General features: G+C 44.8%; 1 protein-coding gene across 4 annotated transcripts in view; it reads left to right on the forward strand.

The window, feature by feature from the left end:
- The first annotated feature begins 634 nt into the window (after nt 1-634).
- Nucleotides 635-20,557, forward strand: part of HSPA12A (heat shock protein family A (Hsp70) member 12A) — a 52,783-nt gene continuing 32,860 nt past the window's right edge. For 2 of the 4 annotated variants that reach the window (XR_014526632.1, XM_083504858.1), the window contains exons 1-4: nt 635-1,074; nt 11,676-11,761; nt 13,175-13,299; nt 19,641-19,827. Coding sequence is in view for 2 of the 4 variants with exons in the window: in XM_083504858.1 (XP_083360984.1) it covers nt 1,047-1,074; nt 11,676-11,761; nt 13,175-13,299; nt 19,641-19,827 (426 nt within the window). In the remaining 2 variants the exon portion in view is untranslated. Of the gene's footprint in view, nt 1,075-11,675; nt 11,762-13,171; nt 13,300-19,640; nt 19,828-20,557 lie in introns of all 4 variants that reach the window. The other 2 variants (XR_014526633.1, XM_083504857.1) reach the window with 1 other exon arrangement.

Here is a 20,557-nt window from a genome sequence, read left to right on the forward strand (position 1 = left end):
TGCAAAGTCTTCAGGACATCACTCATAACCAGCAACACTACACCCGAAACCAAGACGGTCACCACTCTGTATCCATTTATGTTTTATTTGTTCTTAATTCTCTCAACCTTGCACACCCCTTCAGTGCGTATAACTGCATGGGAGTGCACATCCAGCCAGTTTCCATTTAATGAATGGCAGCAAGCAGATTTTTTGCTGCTTCTCCATCCACATGACAAGCCTATATCTCATCCCTAGTGGGCTGATGGGACAGCTCGCCATGGACACTGCATCCCCTCTTATGTTAGTTTTCCGCACTGGCTCCAAGACACTTTCTGATGCACCTTCCATGATCATGTGAGGAAGCCCGCAGACTGGAACCGGTTCACGTCTGGCAGACGCATGGAGATACCAATGTGTCTGAAAGATGCCCTAAGTGGTCAGATGCATTAGGTACGGGGATCCTAATTGTAGCTGTGTTTTAAATAAATAAAAGCCCAAGGGACAGCCTTTGGAATTAACAAGTGTTACTTATTTTTTATTCTTTTAAGGCAACGACAGCATTCTGGTTTGGGCTCGTCCAAGCCTATTCCTTGGAGATCTCCTTTGTCACTTGCTGCCACGATTCCCTCCCGCGCCCGTGCGTGAGGTGGGGTGGCAAAGGGGAGGGGGGACAGGCCGCTCACTTCCAAGGGGAGGGGCTCTGCAGAAATCCGAGCAGCCAGAGCCTTGCAGCAGGGAAGAAAAGGCTGGTGGACACACACGCAGAGAAAGAGACATAGACACAGGGGTCAAACGCTAAGCCCGTCCCTTTGGCTGTCTACACAGCCAGCCGTGGGTGGGGAAGGAGGAGGAGGAGGAAGGAGAAGACGCGAGCAGAAAGAAGCCTTGGCGTCGCCGCTCGCCTGCAGAACCGGGAAGGGAGCGACTGCAGCACAGCCGCCTCGCCCGCGCTCCCAATGGCTCCGGCTGCCGAGTGAAGCGAGCGACGAGCTCGGTCCCTGGCGGCTGAACGCGCCTGGCGAGGCTGAAGGACGGAGCCGAGGGCGCAGTGAACGCCTCCAGCCATGGCGGGGACGGAAGGCGTCACGGCAGGTAATGGGGGCTTGCGGGGAGGGTGGGCAGGCGGGGGCAGCGCGCCTCGCGTGGAGGGGGCTTGCCTTCGGGAAAAGCGCACCTCTCCAAAATGCGCGTCGTAGGCGCTGCGGGGGGGGGGCAGCTGGGAAGGCGCTGCGGGTCTGGGCTCGTGGGGTACGAGGGAGCGGGACGGGAGGCAGGAGGGGGGGGGGCTGAGGGCCGCAATCGACCCCCGACTACATCGTGGGAGCCGGATGCCGGCGTCGCGGTTTCTCTCCGCCCAATCAAGGAAACAATCAATAGCGCTGAATCTTGGGTGGTTCTTGCAGGAGACCGTCTAGATTCAGAAATGAAGCCGAGTCTCTGGGTAATGGATGCGCAGTCCCTCCCAGAGGCAGGTATGGCTTGGGCGCCGCTGTGTCAGCAGCCTGAGCTGCATATCCGGAGGGTATGTGCAGAAAACGCAATGCACCCACATGCATGCATGCATGAGTTTATGCACACGTGGGATGTGGCAACGTTTTGTGTACGAGTCATATGGCGGCAGGAAGGAGCATACTACAGGGGTCGACGTGTAAACGTTGCTTTAGGATTTGCTTGTGCGCAAAAGGCATCCTTAAGGCAGGAGTTCCCTTCATTCGTGAACAGACCTTGCACAGTAATCAACACCTACCTATGAATTTGCAGCGCGGCGCACGTAAGGCAGAGAGGATGGTCGCAAGCAGCCTTTTATATTTGCGCGGCTGCTGCGCGTACGTCTGGAGACGCCTCGGTGTGCAAGTCCAGTTAGCAGCCCATGACTTGACTCCACCATCCTGAGCCTCCGGGACCGTCTAGCCAGTAGGAAGTGGGAGGGGGCAAGATCCTTGAGGAGGTGATCTTGGGCGGGGGGGGGGGGATGCCCTGAGACTAATAATGATTTTTTGGAGAGGTGCTTTTTCTCCCTACTCCCACGCTTAGTTCCCCCACCCAGCCCCACTTCCCTTCCTTGCAAGTTGCGCTCCCAGAAGAGAGCAGGAGTTACTGTACTTGCAAAGTGCCTCCGCCCCGTTTCTGCAAAAGCCGGCCTGCCGTCACGTGGGGCTTCGGGGGGAACCGACTGCGCCAGATGGGGAGGCGAAGCGGCCGGCTATAGGATCCAGGTGAAAAAACAATGCGGAGGAATCCGAGGCGGGCACTTCCCCCGCCTCCGCGGCGTTTCTCTCTCTCTCCGGCCAGGCTGCAGGGAGGGGGTGCGCCCCATCTCTCCGCATGTGCTCTGCGGCTGGGCGGGGCACTGGGCCAGAGATCGCCCAGGCTGGCAGTGCAGCGAAAATTTCCCAGAAGCTGCGATGGCCAGCTCCCTCCTTGCTCCTCTGCCGCTTGCGGATCTTTTCCAGGAAAAAAAAAAAGCGGGAGGGGCTTCTAATTCTCAGGATTCAGGAAGGATATGTGAGGGAGCAGACAGAAGCGACTGAGATCATGGCGAACAGGGGTTGGAAGCGGATGGGTGGGAAACCTCATTCTTCCAGCGGTTCCTTTTGCAGGCTTTCTTTCCTCTTTGGGAATTGGACACTAAGAGTCGCACCACCCAAATTGCTGACAGCCTCGCTTAGCTGCAGTGGCCGGTTCTTTCTCCTTCACTGTCGGGCCCTGCTTTTCCCCTATTCTTCACTTATTCCTTACTTATAAGATGACATGCCATTCAGCACAGTGACTCTGCACTTTGCGCAGCCTCTGTGGGGTTACAAAGAGCTGGTCCGCAAGGGGGCATCCATAGGATGGACCCATTGGGTGCTCCGCCTTGCATTTCTCTGTCGCGCCAGAGTGGTACATGCTCTGGTTATCTCCCGCTTGGACTACTGCAATGCGCTCTACATGGGGCTACCTTTGAAGGTGACCCGGAAACTACAACTAATCCAGAATGCGGCAGCTAGACTGGTGACTGGGAGCGGCCACCGAGAGCATATAACACCGGTCTTGAAAGACCTACATTGGCTCCCAGTACGTTTCTGAGCACAATTCAAAGTGTTGGTGCTGACCTTTAAAGCCCTAAACGGCCTCGGTCCAGTATATGAAGGAGCGTCTCCACCCCCATCGTTCTGCCCGGACACTGAGGTCCAGCTCCGAGGGCCTTCTGGCGGTTCCCTCACTGCAGGAGGCCAAGTTACAGGGAACCAGGCAGAGGGCCTTCTCGGTAGTGGCGCCCGCCCTGTGGAACGCCCTCCCATCAGATGTCAAAGCGATAAACATCTACCTGACATTCAGAAGACATCTGAAGGCAGCCCTGTTCAGGGAAGTTTTTAATATGTGACATTTTAGTGTATCTTTCATCTTTGTTGGAAGCCGCCCAGAGTGGCTGGGGAAACCCAGCCAGATGGGCGGGGTACAAATAATAAATTTATTATTATTATTATTATTATTATTATTATTATTATTATTATTTCCACCGTGTGGGTGGACGGAAGCTGTGACCCACCCGATGTAGATAGCTCAGGGGGTAGAGCGTGAGACTCTTAATCTCAGGGTCATGTTGGGCAAAAGATTCCTGCATTGCAGGGGGTTGAACTAGATGACCACTGGGGTCCCTTCCAACTGTACAATTCTATGATTGCAGCTCCCTTCAGCCCCAGCCTGCATCTGGAGGGCCACAGGTTTCCCTGACGTAAACCTAAACCAAGTAGAGCATACACCCCCACTTAGTATTATTTCAGTTCCATTTTTTTCAACACTGGACCAAAAGGGCAATTCAGCTAGTATAATTTCCGGGTGAAAATGTCACTTTGCAACTTGCATATGGTTGGTGGTGTGCATTCCTTTCTAAGGGGTTATCCATATTGCGCCCCCTTTCACTTGCTCTGTCTACCTGGCCCCTCATGTCCCAGCCCCATCACTGAGGGAGGCTCTGTTAATGGTCCCCCATGACTCAGATGTGCAGCTTGTAACTGCTTGGAAGCAGGGCATTCAGTTTGTGGAGCTCCCTTCAAATCGAGATTAGACAGACCTCTTCATTGTCAGATTTCAGGTGCATGACTAAGACTTTCTTGTTCCAGCAGGCATTTTACAATAAAGGTTTATTGTTTTAATTGTCCCATTTCCCATGGGCTGTACACCACTGAGAAGTGCAAATAATTAAGTAGTATATGCATGTATATTATTTAATAGATCAAGGAGAAGGGACTAAAATGGGGGTGGGCATAATGGGCAATTGGACAACCCTAGGCCTGGCCCTGTTTTCTCAAGATTCTGTGGTGTAGGTGTGGCTGGTGAAGAATTGTGGGCTGCTTGAGGGTTTCTCAGAAGAAACCAGTGCTTCTTGATGTCTGATGTATCTGATGGGCTGGCTGGACTAATAAAACACAAGCAGGTAATAGTGACGCTTTAACCCATGTAATTTGCTTCATGGTTGTGAGTTTCATAGAAAATGGGAAATCCTTTGTCTTTGAGTCCTTAAATTTGTACTCGTTTACATTGTGGTGACAGTGTAAGGAGAGACTTAAATATCTGAGAGCCGCTTCATCTGTATGCAGCCTGCAAGGAAGTGGTGCATAATCAAGTTATTTAAATGCAGGGCATCTGAAGCAGGGAGGAAAGGACATCATTTACGGAAAGTGGAATTGTGAAAAGTGGGGGGGGGGGGAGCAATCTTTAAGATAGTTGGTTTTTATTTGCTGATAGTGAAGAGTGCTGCAAGCTAATATCTCTTTACTTCCTGCAAATTTAAAAGAGTGTTGCTCTTTTAAATCTGTTTCCCAAATATCAATTTGGAAATTGCTCTTTTTTGGCTGAACATGTTCAAAGCATTAGAGAGAAATGGCACTGGAGAAATGAGAAAAGTGGAAAAGCTGGTTTACTCAGCTGTCATATGATGGATGTCACATATTTCCCCCCACATGATTGTTGAATCTGGTATAAACTGATGCTAAAAGAAAGCCAAGTAGGAAGGCTTCTATGGTATTCAAGAATGTGAGTCAGTAGAGTACCCATTTGTCATACATGCAATGCTGACATCTGGTTTATTCACTGATATACGTAGTGAACAACAGTGTTGTTGTTTTTTTTAAAAAATGTAAATAATGATGTTGCATTGTGAAACTGGTTCATGGCAGAACTAATGGTGATGAAATTTGATTGTAGTAAAAACTTTGCTACGAAGGCAAAACTTCCTAAATCAAACTCAAGCAGTAAAAGATTGCAGCAGGCATCTGCTATTAATTATTTTTATGGTTGCAGGTCCTACAGCACTGCGGTCTTTTGAGCATAAGCCTCAGACAGACAGCAGAGTTGATCCCCTGAAGCTTTAGATACCACCAACCCAAAGAAGTGCAATGCATTTGGTTTGAATGGTGTCTGTTTAGCAGATCTTTTAGCTGAAACATAGCGCTTACAAATATAGAGGTCCAGACTGTAAAAAAAAAGACAAACAAACAAAAGAAACCTAGGGAAAACCTGTTTGGTCTGCCCTCTCCAGAAACACTGGAAAGTGTTGTGCGATGCTTATTGGGTGGTCTTCTGTGGGAGTGAGATTCAAGGACATCAGCTGCAGTGGATCTCTGAAGTCGCAGCACAGAAAAGGAGTTTGCCTTGTACAAGCGAAAAAAGCAATTAGTAGCTTGCAGAAACTTTGAATTGTTTTTTGTAAAGGCAGAGTTGGGGAACTTGTTGCCCAGCAGCTGTTGTTAGATTAAGGTGCCCATCTTCCCTGATCGTTGTGTCTACTGGCAGGGGCTGATGGGAGTTGGAGCCTAACAACATTTGGAGGGCCACAGTTTCCCCTTTCCTGCTTCCAAGCACAGGAGCCCTGCTGGGTGATGGGAGAAGATGCTCTCCTGCTGGATCAAAGTGGCAGAACTTCCTGTGAGAAGTAGCACCTCTGTTCCAATATGCTGTCAGTTCCATTGATATTAACTGTGGTGTCAAAGACTGAGGGGCAGGAGCTCATCCACAGATACAGTGGTACCTCGCAAGACGAATGCCTCGCAAGACGGAAAACTCGCAAAACGAAAAGGTTTTTTGTTTTTTGAGCTGCTTCGCAAGACGATTTTCCCTATGGGCTTGCTTCGCAAGACGGAAACGTCTTGCAAGTTTGTTTCCTTTTTCTTAACACCGTTAATACAGTTGTGACTTGACTTCGAGGAGCAACTCATAGCACGTGGTGTGGTAGCCTTTTTTGAGGTTTTTGAAGACTTTGGTGATTTTTGAAGCTTTTCCAAAACTCTTCCGACACCGTGCTTTGCAAGACGAAAAAAATTGCAAGACGACAAAACTCGCGGAACGAATTAATTTCGTCTTGCGAGGCACCACTGTAAAGCTCCCTTCCCATTATTTCCCCAGAGTCTAAATAGAAGCTTGAGTTACTGCTTGTGGGCCACTCTTGGGGAACCCCTTTCCACTGGGAACTAGGATAGAAGGCACTGGTGAGATCCTATCAGAACTCACAGCAGGCCAGCAGGACTAAGAGCAACCTTTGGCCCTCCGGACGTTGCTGAACTACAACTCCCATCAGCCCCAGCAAGTATGGCCAATGGGGAGGGGTAATGGGAGCTGGAGTTCAGCAACAGATTAAGGGGTGGAAGTGGCATGATGAATTGGTATTATGAAACAGTAGTGGGTGGGTTGATAGGATGCTGCTGTCACCTGACACCTGGTGGCATTGCTGCTGCTTACTTCCAGGGAGAGGGGGGAGAGGTTGGTGTCCAAACACACCTGTGGATCCAGTCTGGAGCTCCTGCCAGTGAATTTGCACTGTGCTCACCTCGCCTGCCTGCCCGCCCCTCTCATGGTAAACAGCAGCTGTGACGGACCAGATGACAGTGATGGGCGAGCACAATGTCCACCACTGGAAGCAAGTGAGGCACAGCTGGAAGAGATGCTGTTCTAGCATTTGCCCTGGCTATGTTAATAAAACATCCCTGAGCTAGAAAGTAGCATAGAGTTCCTCAATCCTGAGGCTGCAACAGAAGTATTCCAGTACTCAAGCACCGACCTTGCATTTGCGCATCCAGTCTCATAATGCATACAGTGGTACCTCTGGTTATGCACTTAATTCATTCTGGAGGTCCGTTCTTAACCTGAAACTGTTCTTAACCTGAAGCAACACTTTAGCTAATGGGACCTCCTGCTGCCGCCGCCGCCACACAATTTCTGTTCTCATCCTGAAGCAAAGTTCTTAACCTGAGGTACTATTCCTGGGTTAGTGGAGTCTGTAACCTGAAGCGTATGTAACCTGAAGTGTATGTAACCCGAGGTACCACTGTATCTGTATGTTCCAAATATGAAATTGACACTGTAGGAAGTGAATCATTGTTTATTACATTTAATTAAATGCTTTTATAAAGAAAGTTTTTAAAGGAACCAAAACCTTTCCATTTAAGACCTAGTAGAACTACAGTGCTTTATTAACAAAGCCTTATTCCTTATTTGGTCTGTGTACATCTAATCAATCCTATTCAAATCTCCAGGAATTAAGTACTACATAATTTGGTGGGGCTTGCTTTCATGAGCATGCTAGATAATTATCCATAATTGGTAATAACAATTGATAATAACTGGTGCAATGGGCAGAAAGGAAATATGGGGCCACCACTGCTTAGGAGCATCTAAAGGGAGAAATGCCCATGTTCTTGCTGTGAGAGTGTTGCAAGGGAGGCAGAGGCAGCTGTGGCAGCACAGGTTGATGGCATCAGTGCACCCCATGCCTGCAATGGGTGCTTCTAGTGCAGGGGTGAGGAACTGGATCTGACTGGTAGATTGGATCCAGACCCCTCCCAAGCCCAGCAGACCACTTTGACAGGTGGTTGAGGTCGCCCACTTCTCAATTACTGAAGGGGAAAGACTCCCTGGACTAGGAACCTGATCCACCCACAGTACCTCCATCTTTTCAGGACATTATATGGCACTTGTAAAAGTGTAGGTCCTGCAGATTGAAGCAGTCAGGTTCTGAACTGGGGTAATCCAATTACAAGAGTAGAGATGCCCATTCTTTATGCAAGGAACCTCCCGAATCACTATGAAGACAGTCCAAAAAAGGCTGATTCATGTTGTATTGGTATGGAAAGCACATTTCACCCCAGGGGCATCTAAATCTAAGGCGGCTGTTACAGCAATTACCATTAGGAAGCATTGTAACACTTTTGCAGGCTGAGCCTTTGCATGCTTACTCAGAAGGAACTCTCAATGTGTTCCGTAGGGCTTATTCCCAGGGAAGTATGCACAGAATTGCATCTTTAAAGCCACCATCTCTTCTCTGAAGTTGTAATCCTGTACTGTATACACTTACTGGGAGAAAGCCTGATTGAACATAGTGGGTCATATTTCTCAGTAGACATATGTATACAGTGGTACCTCAGGTTACAAACACCTCAGGTTACAAACAGTTCGGATTACAGACTCCACTAACCCGGAAATAGTACCTCTGGTTAAGAACTTTACCTCAGGATGAGAACAGAAATCATGCGGCGGCAGCAGCAGGGGGCCCCATTAGCTAAAGTGGTACCTCAGGTTAAGACTGGTTTCAGGTTAAGAACGGACCTCCAGAACGAATTAAGTGCATAACCAGAGGTACCACTGTATAGGATTGTGCTGTAAAGTGTCTTTATTAACCTCTGTTTTCAAGTGTGACTATTTTTCCGAAGTTTTCATCAAATTGGAGTTTGTGGTTTTGAGCTATTTCTCTGGGTAAGATCTGTTCATGCGGTTTTCCTGACAAAGATGGTCTGCTCATAACATTTACTATTCCCAACAGTATGTAGAAGCATTTCCCCCTCTCATTTTGGAATGACACAAGCAAATAGTTCTGCCATTGTTCATGATGCAGCAGTTCTGATGATACAGGTAGTGCTATAAAAATTAGGAGGAAAGAGGGATTAAAGACCGAGAACAAACCCAATGCAAGTTGCTTTAGCAGCAATTTGTGACTTTTAAATCCCTAAAATGAAAGAGCACTGCCGGTGCCAGCAGCTGCAGAGGATCTCCAGCTTCTGAGCTTGCATCTGTAAGAAAGTAGGATGGATCATTCATGTCCTGGAGGGCAACATCGGTCTTCACTTCTTACAGGATGATGGAATAGCCACAAAGAGTGGGTAGTTCTTATAGCAGGGATGGGGTGCCAGTGGTCTTTCAGATGTTTCTGAATTATAGCTCCCATCATCCCAGAGCAGTGGCCCATGGTGGCTGGGGCTAATGTGAGTTGGAGTTCAACAACACCAACATTCCCTGTTCTTGTCTTAGAAGATGGTGGAATATCTGAGGAGGCTTTCTACATGACATTCAGCCATGGGCTGAATCGGTCCTTTCTGCTTTGTGTTCACATTGCTGTGCGCCATCATCTTTGCACAGAAGGAGCAGGAGATTTAACCATGTGAACCTATACAGGGTTATTCTAACTCCCACATTTATTCAGTGGGACTTGCTTTTTTCCAACTGTGCGTTGGATCTCCACCCTGGATGACAACAATCCTGAGACTGCTTTTAGGAAGCAAGTTTCAAAGCTCTGCAAATGAAGAATGCCATAAAAATAAGATGAAGAAATACGGTTTTGTTGAGATCAGCCTGACTGCATTGATGCACTGGGAGAAACTAAATGCTTTTTGACCATATATGAAAACTCCCAAATAAATAATGACCTTTAGATTTCACTGTCCAGGCTGCTGAGGACTTGATGAGGCAAAAGCAGGGAAAGGGGAAATGCTGTCCTGGCAGCCTGTTTCTTGGATGCAAAAGCCTCTTATGGCAGTGCAAGCTTTAAGCAGTACCCCCCACTGTTTTGATTACAGGATGTGTGCTCCACTGTGGTGTCCATGGAAACCCCAGAGAAAAAAAGGTGCAATATTAGCTAAATTAAGCTACACTGGAATACAAATCAACCTCTTCCTTCTTCAGAGGTGTTAAAAATAAAGTAGTAACAGGCACATGGCAAACATCAGGTTTTTCACACAGGTTTCAATATTTGTAAAATTGTCATAGTCGGAGCATCAATGCATCATAGTCCATGAACTGAGTCATGTTCAATCGCATGTGGCTTTGCAATGTGTGATTTGTGCCAAAAGAAATACAGGATTGCCACGTTGTTGTCTATCTGGGTGTTGTCTTTTTCTTTTAGAAATAACAGCTGTGTCACTTCTCACAATTCAGATCAGGACCATGTCATGCAGGGAGAGGGGACTGATGCTTTCCTCTCAAGCCATTCCCCCCTGCCCCATTCCCTCCCAGAATTACTGTTTCCCTGGAGATGCCATTGCAGGAAATAACATCTTTTCAGGGCAATTAGCAGCATGGTCAGCAGGTAAATGGACGCTCCCTACGCACTGCTATTTCAGCCTGATTCTGATCTCTGCTGCCCCAGCTTGTATTTCTGAAAGTAAAAGAAACCTGGGATCTATAACCATGTGGCAAACATATCCATCTAATCCAAGTCATACTTTCCATGTTTAGATCCAAATATTAGGAGAGAAGTCTTGTAAGAAACCAATGCAGTTCTTTTCAAAGAGATAATAATGCCTTAGACCCATCTTTCTACATGTCAAAGCAGAGTTAATTCCTGTCATCGTGTCCAGATCAAGTTTTCTGCCTTTAGGGTTCTTGGGTACTGTGTTAAGTATGGATGTGTGAGTTTCCCTGTTACCTGTCAAGATGGGATTCCAAGCTTCAAAATGGTTCCTCAGATCTCTTCCTTGCAAGTTGGGATCCCTGAGTCATATCCAATATACTTCATTTAAAGTCGGGACTTTTTTCAAGGTGAAACAGTGTCGATTTTTGCCATTTGTTTGTCAGGGTATGGGGAGAAAAAAAATTAAACTACCATCTTGGTTACATGACATCACCACTCTCCAACCAGCGCAGTTCTTAAATTACCTACAAAAATATTATTATACAGTGGTACCTAGGGTTAAGAACTTAATTCGTTCTGGAGGTCTGTTCTTAACCTGAAACTGTTCTTAACCTGAAGCACCACTTTAGTTAATGGGGCCTCCTGCTGCTGCCGCGCCGCCGGAGCACGATTTCTGTTCTCATCCTGAAGCAAAGTTCTTAACCTGAGGTACTATTTCTGGGTTAGCGGAGTCTGTAACCTGAAGCGTATGTAACCCGAGGTACCACTGTATCCTGAAGATGGTTCTTCACAGGTATAAAAGATCAGTCAGATAACCTGTGATCCAACTCCAATTTCTCCACTTAACTCCCTCTGAGCTGGAAAAGAGGGATGAGGCATGCAAGTCCTTTCCAAAATAGACAAGTGTCAGGTCAAGGTAAAGTCTGAGTCCAGGACTCTAACCACTACACCACAGTGGTGCAGCATGCAACATTTGCACTAAGAAGGTTCAGAAAGAGCTTCTATCTCTGCTGCCATTTGCATTACACTCTGTGAATCATTGGGCATATGCTTAGCTGCCTTTGAAGACCAGTCAAAATGAATTTGTTTCAGTTCATTTGTTATTAGAAGAATGTAATTTAATTGTCAAATTTAAATAATTATGTCATTAATAACAGAGACAAGTAAAATAGCACTGATGCCTTTATTTCTGTGACTGTTTTTGTCACATTTGACAAAGTTGGTGTCATGAACTAACATGCATCTTTTTCACTTGTTTATCTGCTCTGAAGAAGATTCAGCTGACTAAAAGGCTCCTCATATTTTTTTTCAGATGTCGCTTCAACAGCTGCCTATGCATCTCCAGCTAGAAGTCTGGGAGATCCAGGGATAACACCTCTGTCCCCATCCCACATTGCGGTGAGAAATGTAGCCTGTATATTACTGGTATTATTTTCTCCCCATCTTTTTTTTTTTAAAAAAATCTATAAACCACACTTTCATATAAAAAAAATCACAAGGTGGGTTACAGACTAAAATGATAGCATTATAGTAACTGGTTTACCTTGGGCCAGTCAGTCTCTTAGTCTAGCCTCCCTTGCAAGGTTGTTGTAAGGTGAAAAATTGGGAGGGAAAGAATAGTGTAAATGTACGAAATGTATAAATAAACAAAGGTTGAGTTTGCTGCCGGCAGAGGAGAACTTTTGGGATAGAGCCTTTTTGCTACTGTCCTGAAGCTGAGGATGAAAATAGTTTGTGTCAGCAGCACTGACCTTCAGTCTATCAAGGCCTGGAATAGCAGACCAATGTGGTAATGTACTAGACTGAGTGATTGCGTTGCATGACAAGGCCAAGAATGTTCTGAGCTTGCAAAATTTCACAAAGTCAGGCTTAATCTTCCACAGAGAGCCCTATTTTGACATTTTGTGTGGCTTAGTTAACGATCATCTTTATTGTGATGGTGAGTGAGAAGTATGCTTCATGCTTTGTATATAACATCACAATTATTCCAATGCCCTTTTTTCTCTATGAAAGTTCATTTCTCAAATGAAATTTCATTCCAGCTAGAGACTCCATAAGAACAGATGTTGCTTCAGCAGCAGCAAACCCCAGACTGAGCTTTTAGTAGAAGTCTTATATGAGAGACTAAATTCATCTTCCCTTTTTATTTAAATGGACCTAGTCTGCTTTAGTAGTTGGTGGCTCTGACAGAACAGGGGCACCTGAGGTGGAGACAGAGAAAGGCAGCACAGTCTCTGTAGGCCAGAGAAGTAAGGGCACATCTGGGACTGATCCTGAAGGCAATTCCTTCTCCCATTCAGAATCCAGATCACACCCCATAAAGACTGATCCCAAAGTCCTTCTCTCTGAATAATGTCTACAAGCTTTTAGGAGGAGGTAAAGAAGATAAACATTTCCCCCACTCATGGCAGGTTCTGATTTGAAGTGAGTTACCTTATACGTTAAAAGTACATTGATTTAATAACTACATGCCATTGGCAAGCTGGAGCTTGCTGTTGTGTTTTTCTCACCCTTTTCTGAAATCAGTGACTGACCCATTTAGCTTGCAGAACGTACAAAGAATTTTGAGTGCAGCCATCATTCTTCTGAGGCAGCATCACAGTCACAAAAATTAAGCATTGGCTTAGTGATGTGCTAAATTCCCGTTCCAGCTAGCATCTGGGGCCTGCTGGTATTTGGGGATTGCCAATTTCGGTCACTCCAGAGGAGATTATTAGTGTCGTGTTTGGCATTTAAATAGAGCTAGTAACGCTTGCAGCCCTTTCTTGAAATCACATAACAGCAAATATATTTCTGTTCTTTTGACAGAAGGACTCTGATGCAAATGATGCAGAGGAGCAGTCCTATCCTGTTGTTGTGGCTATAGATTTTGGCACGACATCCAGCGGCTACGCCTACAGCTTCACCAAGGAACCAGAATGCATTCATGTAATGAGGTAAATGTCACCAGTGCAGCCTTATATGCGTAGTGAGTGCAGGGCCTGTGAGTATACACCAAGGGTGGGGAGCTCTTTTCTGTGCAAAGGCTGTGTTCCTTCTAGGGACCTCTTGCCAGTGTGGGGCAGGGCCAGAAGGAACGGTGTGCAGGGCAAGAGAGGCTACGCTTACCCTTTATGCAGCAGGCAACATTCTAGCCAAAAGCAGAGATTCTACACTGACACACATCTCTCCATCCTCCATTCAGATAAGCAAGAGGAGTTACCATAGTTTAAGGACACATTTTAGCCAGAAAATCACATTTCCCAGGGCATAGGTGTGTGGTTTAGCAGGGTCCATGGCCTGTGTACCAGATAGAGAATCCTGCAGGGCAGTATTTGACCCTAGGGTCTAAGGTGCCCCGGTTTTCGCCACTTCAAAACATTAGCTTAAGAAAACCCTGTGGGAAGGTCATCAAATGGTTGGCAGTGGAACTGCTGGGAGGTTGGGGTGGTGAATTTAATATCCAGGCTAACTCAAGGATTGTGATGTGGGTGTCAGGCAAAGAAAGAATTCCATTACTGGGCCTTGGAAATATGAAATGTATTTCACTGAAGAAAGAGTTCAGAATAGCTGGGTAGTTTGGGGCAATGGGCATTTTATTCTCTTGCACTACCATAGTGGCTTGCCTTCCAAATGCTGTATTGCAAACTGATAGTTGCATGCTCAGGAAGTTAGTAAAATGCAATCTGTCTGATCCAGTCAGCAGATCCAGTGAATTCTTCTCTTTCAGCTTTGTAACAAGAACATTTGGGGGAGACAATCTCATGAGCGTGTTAAACCTTCACATCTTTATCAAATGTGAAGCTTCACATTTAAACTGTAACATACAAGCTGCGCGATGACTGGTAGCGTAGAGGGTGTTTTAAAGACAATATTTACATTATTAGAATCATTTGCAATATAATATTTATGAACAGGAAATGACATTTCTTTCTGCAGTGCTCTTGAGAAATCTCAAAGTTATAGCCCTGCTCTTTTCAGTTTAAAAATGGGCTGCTTTTCCTCCTGGTGTATATTGATCCTTTTTCTGATATTTCCTTTCCAGATCTTTTTTTAAAAAATTAAAAAATGCTTCCTTGTCTTTAGTTGTTAATACAGCAACAGCATAAATCAATGAAGTGAGTCACACAGACAGATAATCGAGTGTGAAGCTTACTGTGCACTGACAGTAGGCAAATGAGAAATCGCGAAGCCAACCAAAATCATGGAATCATAAAGCTGGAGGGAAATTCAAGGGTCAGTAATCCATTCCACTGCACAAGCCCGATTTGTTAGACCTAAATAATTCCTGACAGATGCACATTCACTCTCCCGTTCCAAAAAAAAGAAGGGGGGGGAATGCACCTTCAGGGAAGATTTTATGACTTTCCCAGACAACTTGTTTCATTGCCCAGGCATTCTGCCATAGCACCAATTGGCAATGCAAGGGCGAAGATTGGGCAGCAGTGTCGCACTCTGTTTTCACCAGGGTCAAAATGTTTTCTCCTGTCCTCTGGATTCACCAGCTGCTGCTGGTCCTGCAGGGAGGGGTGGGGGTGGGGCAGGGGTGTGCTGCATTGTCGTACCACAACCAGCAGTTGTGGGAATGACTTTTTAAAAGTAAATTGCATGCATGGGACCTTGAGTCCAAATTAAGGCCCTGGCATGGGGAATTTTAACCCTTTGCCCTCCACCCCTGACTGCGACCACATTCTGGATTGGCGGGTCCACACCTGATATCTGTGTGAGGGAAAGCCTCCCTTTAAGAAAGCTATGCACACAGTCCTCTCGTCCAGTTGAGCCTGACCTTGCAAAGAACCAGAAGAGAAAGCAGAATCCTTCTTCTGTTGCTTAACTTTTCCTTATTACCAGCAGAATAGTCTGCAGAGAACAGAAGAAGTCCCTATCCAGAGTTCTCCTAGTCTGCATTAAGGATGAGGCGGTGATGCTCAGGGTTGGTAAATGTGCAGTGGGGAAGAGGTGAGGGAGAATCAGGAAAGTACAGAGGTGCAGAGATGGTGAGGGACAGCTGTAGCTCAGTAGCAGAGCACATGGTTTGCATGGAAAAGATTGCAGGTTCAATCCCTGGTCTCTCTCGGTAGGGCTGGAAATGACTCCTGACTGAAACTGCAGAGAGTCACTGCCCATCAGCATAGACCAGGGGTTGTCAACCTGGCCGCTACCTCCCACTAGTGGGCTTTTCAGGATTCTAGGTGGGCGGTAGGGGGTTCTACAGCACAAGCTGAATCCTCCTTCCATCGAGCACTGTGGGCGGTAAGGAAATTTTACCATCAAGAAAGATGCATTAGTGGGCGGTAGGTATAAAAAGGTTGACTACTCTTGGTGTAGACCAGGCATAGGCAAACTCAGCCCTCCAGATGTTTTGGGACTACAACTCCCATCATCCCTAGCTGACAGGTCCAGTGGTCAGGGATGATGGGAGTTGTAGTCCCAAAACATCTGGAGGGCCGAGTTTGCCTGTGCCTGGTGTAGACAGCCCTGAGCTAGATGGACCAAGTGGTCTGTCTTGGCATAAGGTCCCAGAAAGGTTTTCCTGAAGAGGTGGGTACAGTGGTACCTCGGGTTACAAACACCTCAGGTTACAAACACTTTGGGTTACAGACTCCGCTAACCTGGAAGTAGTACCTCGGGTTAAAAACTTTGCCCCAGGATGAGAACAGAAATCGTGAGCTGGTGATACGGCGGCAGCAGGAGGCCCCATTAGCTAAAGTGGTACCTCAGGTTAAGAACGGTTTCAGGTTACAAATGGACCTCCGGAACGAATTAAGTTCGTAACCAGAGGTACCACTGTATGTGACAAGCTATCTGGATAAAGAGAGGAACAATTCTACCGTTGGAAGTACCGTGGCCTAAAACATGCCCTTTAGGTTCTCCTTTCTTGCTATAATTAAGTCCAAAAGTTCTGCTAACTAACGTAAACAGGCATTGCTATGCTATTAATTTTCACCAGTGGAATCCTTTCTGGAAGAATTTTCTTCGCTTTTAACCTTTGCACGTCATCATATAATGAGAGCTGTATGGATTGCTCACTGCAGCTTTTGGTGAGCTCACAGATATGTATTCACTGGGGATCACAGACATTTAAAGCCCTATTTCCCAGTAGGGTTATCTTCGTCTGCATAAACATCACTATGAGTTAGAGGCTAGGTCTGCCAGATCATGGCTTTGAAGGAAATATTCCTGTAATAACAAAACAGTAGCGTTAGATACATTTTTTAAAAAATGAAACATGACACTAAAGGCACAAGACTCCTTCAGTTGATAATCCTAGCCCAGGGCTTCTGTGTAAGAAATGGGCATATTAAGAATATTTACACACAATTTGTTCTTCTTTTCCTTATCATACTGTGGTGTAGAGGACTGAAGTCTAAACCCTGGTCTACCCCCCAAATCCTCCTCAGCCCCTTCGTTCTCCTCTTTAAGATGTCATGAGGCATTGCATATTTTCACCCTCATCTTTGTATCCTTATGGACTAGAAACCTGCTATACTGTATAAAGGGGGGGGGGAGATTATCTGGCAGCTGAATTGTATGTCTGTGTACTGGTTTGTATAGTGTCCAGTGCAATCGCTGAATGCACACAGCCTTGCTGTAGCATCACATTTTGGGCATCCGGTGTGTACTACAAATTAAAGGAATTGTGTTTTCCAAACTAAATCTTTGCAAATCTTAGCCATGATACCAGTGAGATTACTGATGCTGATGGAACTAAAGTTCAAAGATGTTCATCCCAGAAAGGGGTCTAAGGCAGTTTCTATTTAGGAAGGAATAGATGGCTGTCACAGTTATTCAACTCGTAAGTGCACTTTCTATTAACATAACACTCCATGAATGAGTCAAAATTACAGTCATTAAGGACTCTCAATCAAAACAGTATATTTCTTCTTGCGTTGAATGTGCAGCTGGTGCGTAGGATTTAACAAGCAGCAGTTTTGGTTCAGTCTCTGAACAATCCAGTTTAGAATAGATGCCCTCTTACCTGGGTTCTTCCCTTCTCTATCCACCCCCCCCCCGAATATCAGAGGCTCATTAAAATCTAATTAAAGTGTTTGAAATCGGCCATCTTAAGGTAATGTCATTTACCTTTTGAGCAATAGGATTTTTGTACATTCTGGTGACTACAAACAAACTCACTCAATATATTTGTATCCCTAAAAAAGGAATTAAACATGGAAATGTCTCTAACATGGAATCAGCAGTTTATAGAAATGTCTATAACAATAACTTTATAGCATCAAAAAGAAGAAGAAAGTAAGAGTTTTAAAAATCATGAATTTTTGAAAATCAGGCGGTACAAAATGAATTCCTCATATGAGTGGGATCTACAACAGTTACATTTTATGTATTTATATTATTTTTGTTAGCTGCCTTCACTATTTTTTCAGAAAGATGGAATACAGATTGAACAAATGCCTAAATCACTGCAAGGCAGGTTCTTACATACATATAGCAAACAAGGGAGAAGTGAATAGGGTTTAGTAAAAAAACAACCACAGAAATAAATAAATAATAGTGAAATAAATAAAAAATAGAGATGACTTGGGACACATTCTGTACTCATAGCATTCGATTTGTATAAGCAGTATGCCTAGACGCTGTAGCTTATGACTCCCAGTTAGAGCCATTTTGAGATGCTCCAAAATATAGCCAGTGGACCTGGTCTGAGATCTGTTGCCCCAAATAACAGGAAGAGAAATCAGGAGCTTGCCTTCATAGAGATAGTTCTCAAGAATTGGATGTAATCATTCAGCAAAGCTGATCTTTGCAAGCATGGAGACTTCATTCCTTTGCAAGACTGAGTGCACATTTGTAAAAGGGGAATTCAGAGGCTGGGGACGGATGATACTGTATATACCCGGGGAACTTCTTGTACTTCTTGTGGTGCTGAGAGTGATGAAGCTCTGGTGTGTTAGAGTGCATTTCCTATTAATGATTTCACTAACTAAACCAAATTTAAAGGCTGTGATATCTAGCTCTCTGGTACTAGTGCATTAATGATGACTGAAAAGTGACAGCGAAAGCAGCTGGAAGACAATCTGTGCTGGATGTTGCAGAAGTGGCTCTGTGCACACTGCCAGGATTTTCTTCAGGCCCCTTAACATCCACCCATCTAAATCTCATTACTTTCTCTCTGAAGCTCATTAACAGTGTCACTACTTGGTGTATTCATATGCTTCCAGCCGGATTCATGAGTGCTGAGGAAAAGTCAGGCTGCTGCAGCCTGCTTCCTCCCCTACATGCTTCTCCAGCAAACCTGAATAGAAAAGCCCTGTCAATCATGCCAAAGGTCTTCTGGTCCAGCATCCCTTTTCTCCCACTATGTCTAGAAAAACCAGATGACGCTCCATTAATAAGGAGCAGGAAAGGGAGATGGAAAGCTCAAAGAGCACACAAAAATAAAGACTTCAATGTCCCAGTGCATTTTAAAATGCATTTCTTCTTCCATGGCACCACTAATAAAAATAATTGTACACAAATACAAATTATATAATACAATACTTTTAAAACAAAGAATCACTAGTTATATTGTCTGTTGTATAATTGTTTTAATAGTAATATATTGCATCAAATACTCATTTGATGATGATTCTACAAATTAGAAATAAGCAACAATTTAACAGTGCTATCACGTTGATTTGTAATGAGTATACCATTCATTGTTCTTATTTGTCTTGCCCTTGAAGATTAATATTTTGAAATATGTTGGGCCAGTAACATGTAGATTTTTGTGCGCCCTTGAGATTTCCTCTTCCCCCCTCCCCTTTTTCTCTTCTCCAGGCTTGTTTGCATGGAATTCTAACCATGGTTTATGAACCACAGTTTAGTTAACCATACTAAACCATGGTTTAGTTGATCGTCTGAGCAGCTTAACCATGGTTAAGCCACACATGTCCATGAAGGTTTGTTAATTTATAAATCTTGGCTATCATTACATATTGCATGCAAACCTGAAACATATCCTTAACTATGGTTACGGAGCTGTCACCACCCTAGAGCTATGCTGTGAGTGATCATCTGCGACATGCTTTTCATAATTTTTCTGAATTCCTCCTTTTTACCTGTACCTGATTTTATAAAGCTGTTTTACTCATTTGACGAGCCTGTGTTATTGTTTTTATGTGATTTTTGTATACAACTTAGGGATGTATCACTTAGGGATTTTTATAAAAACTATTAAGTGATTTAGAAACGCTTTTAAATAAATGCATACACTCCAAACAGCTGTTGTATTCTCTGGGCTGCACGTTAAAATATGATGAAATTTCATTGATTTTAAGTGGCGTCTTTTGTATTTTAGGCGATGGGAAGGAGGAGATCCTGGTGTGTCAAATCAGAAAACACCAACCACTATCCTTTTAACTCCAGAAAGAAAATTCCACAGTTTTGGTTACGCAGCCAGGGATTTCTATCATGACCTAGATCCTAATGAATCAAAGCACTGGTTGTATTTTGAGAAATTTAAGATGAAGCTTCACACAACTGGTGTAAGTAGCAGATGAATTCTATACTTTTCCCTAGGGATAAGGGAGATGTTTGATTCAGCTCACATTTAAAGGCAAACCTACGTAATTTGCACCTTCCAAAACAATATGGCTGTTCTTCAAAGTTTTCATAAACATGGCTTATTGGGAGAATGTCACAATAAAACGCCAAGGAATTTTCATGAGGACTGCTTTGTGGGGGCGGAATGCAAACTGGTATGGAAGTGTGGAGAAGTGAACTTAAGAGTAGGAAATTGAGAGAAACTGAAGCTGACAGATTTGCTCATTTCTGCTTCTGCATAAATATTTCTTTTTCCTGGTGCTAGCCAGATGTTATCATAATGCACACAACATTCTAGCTAAGCTTTGTTTAATATGTGAAACTGGTAACTTAATACTTTTCTGCAGTATTTTTCTTTTCACTCTATCTGAAAGGTTATTTAGCCTTTTAAAATTAATACCATTCATGTCACCACCAGTTAAATTCTGTTTCGCTTCACAAGCCATCAACACATCATGTCATGCCTGGAGGTGGAATTTCCTTTAATACAGGCAGGTTGCAGGAATTCTCACTGATATATGTAGGGCTGGTTCAGACTTTCTGTGGCAGATGTGTCTCCCAGTGAACATCATCAAGTATGAAGGAGACATAATGTCTGGGCAGAAATACAGGGGCAGGTAGGGGCCATGGATGGCAGTCAGCTAGGTTTTGCTCAGAGCAGACCCATTGAAA

Source organism: Podarcis liolepis (genome assembly GCF_965112155.1).
Source record: "Podarcis liolepis genome assembly, chromosome: 5".
Classification (NCBI taxonomy): domain Eukaryota; kingdom Metazoa; phylum Chordata; class Lepidosauria; order Squamata; family Lacertidae; genus Podarcis; species Podarcis liolepis.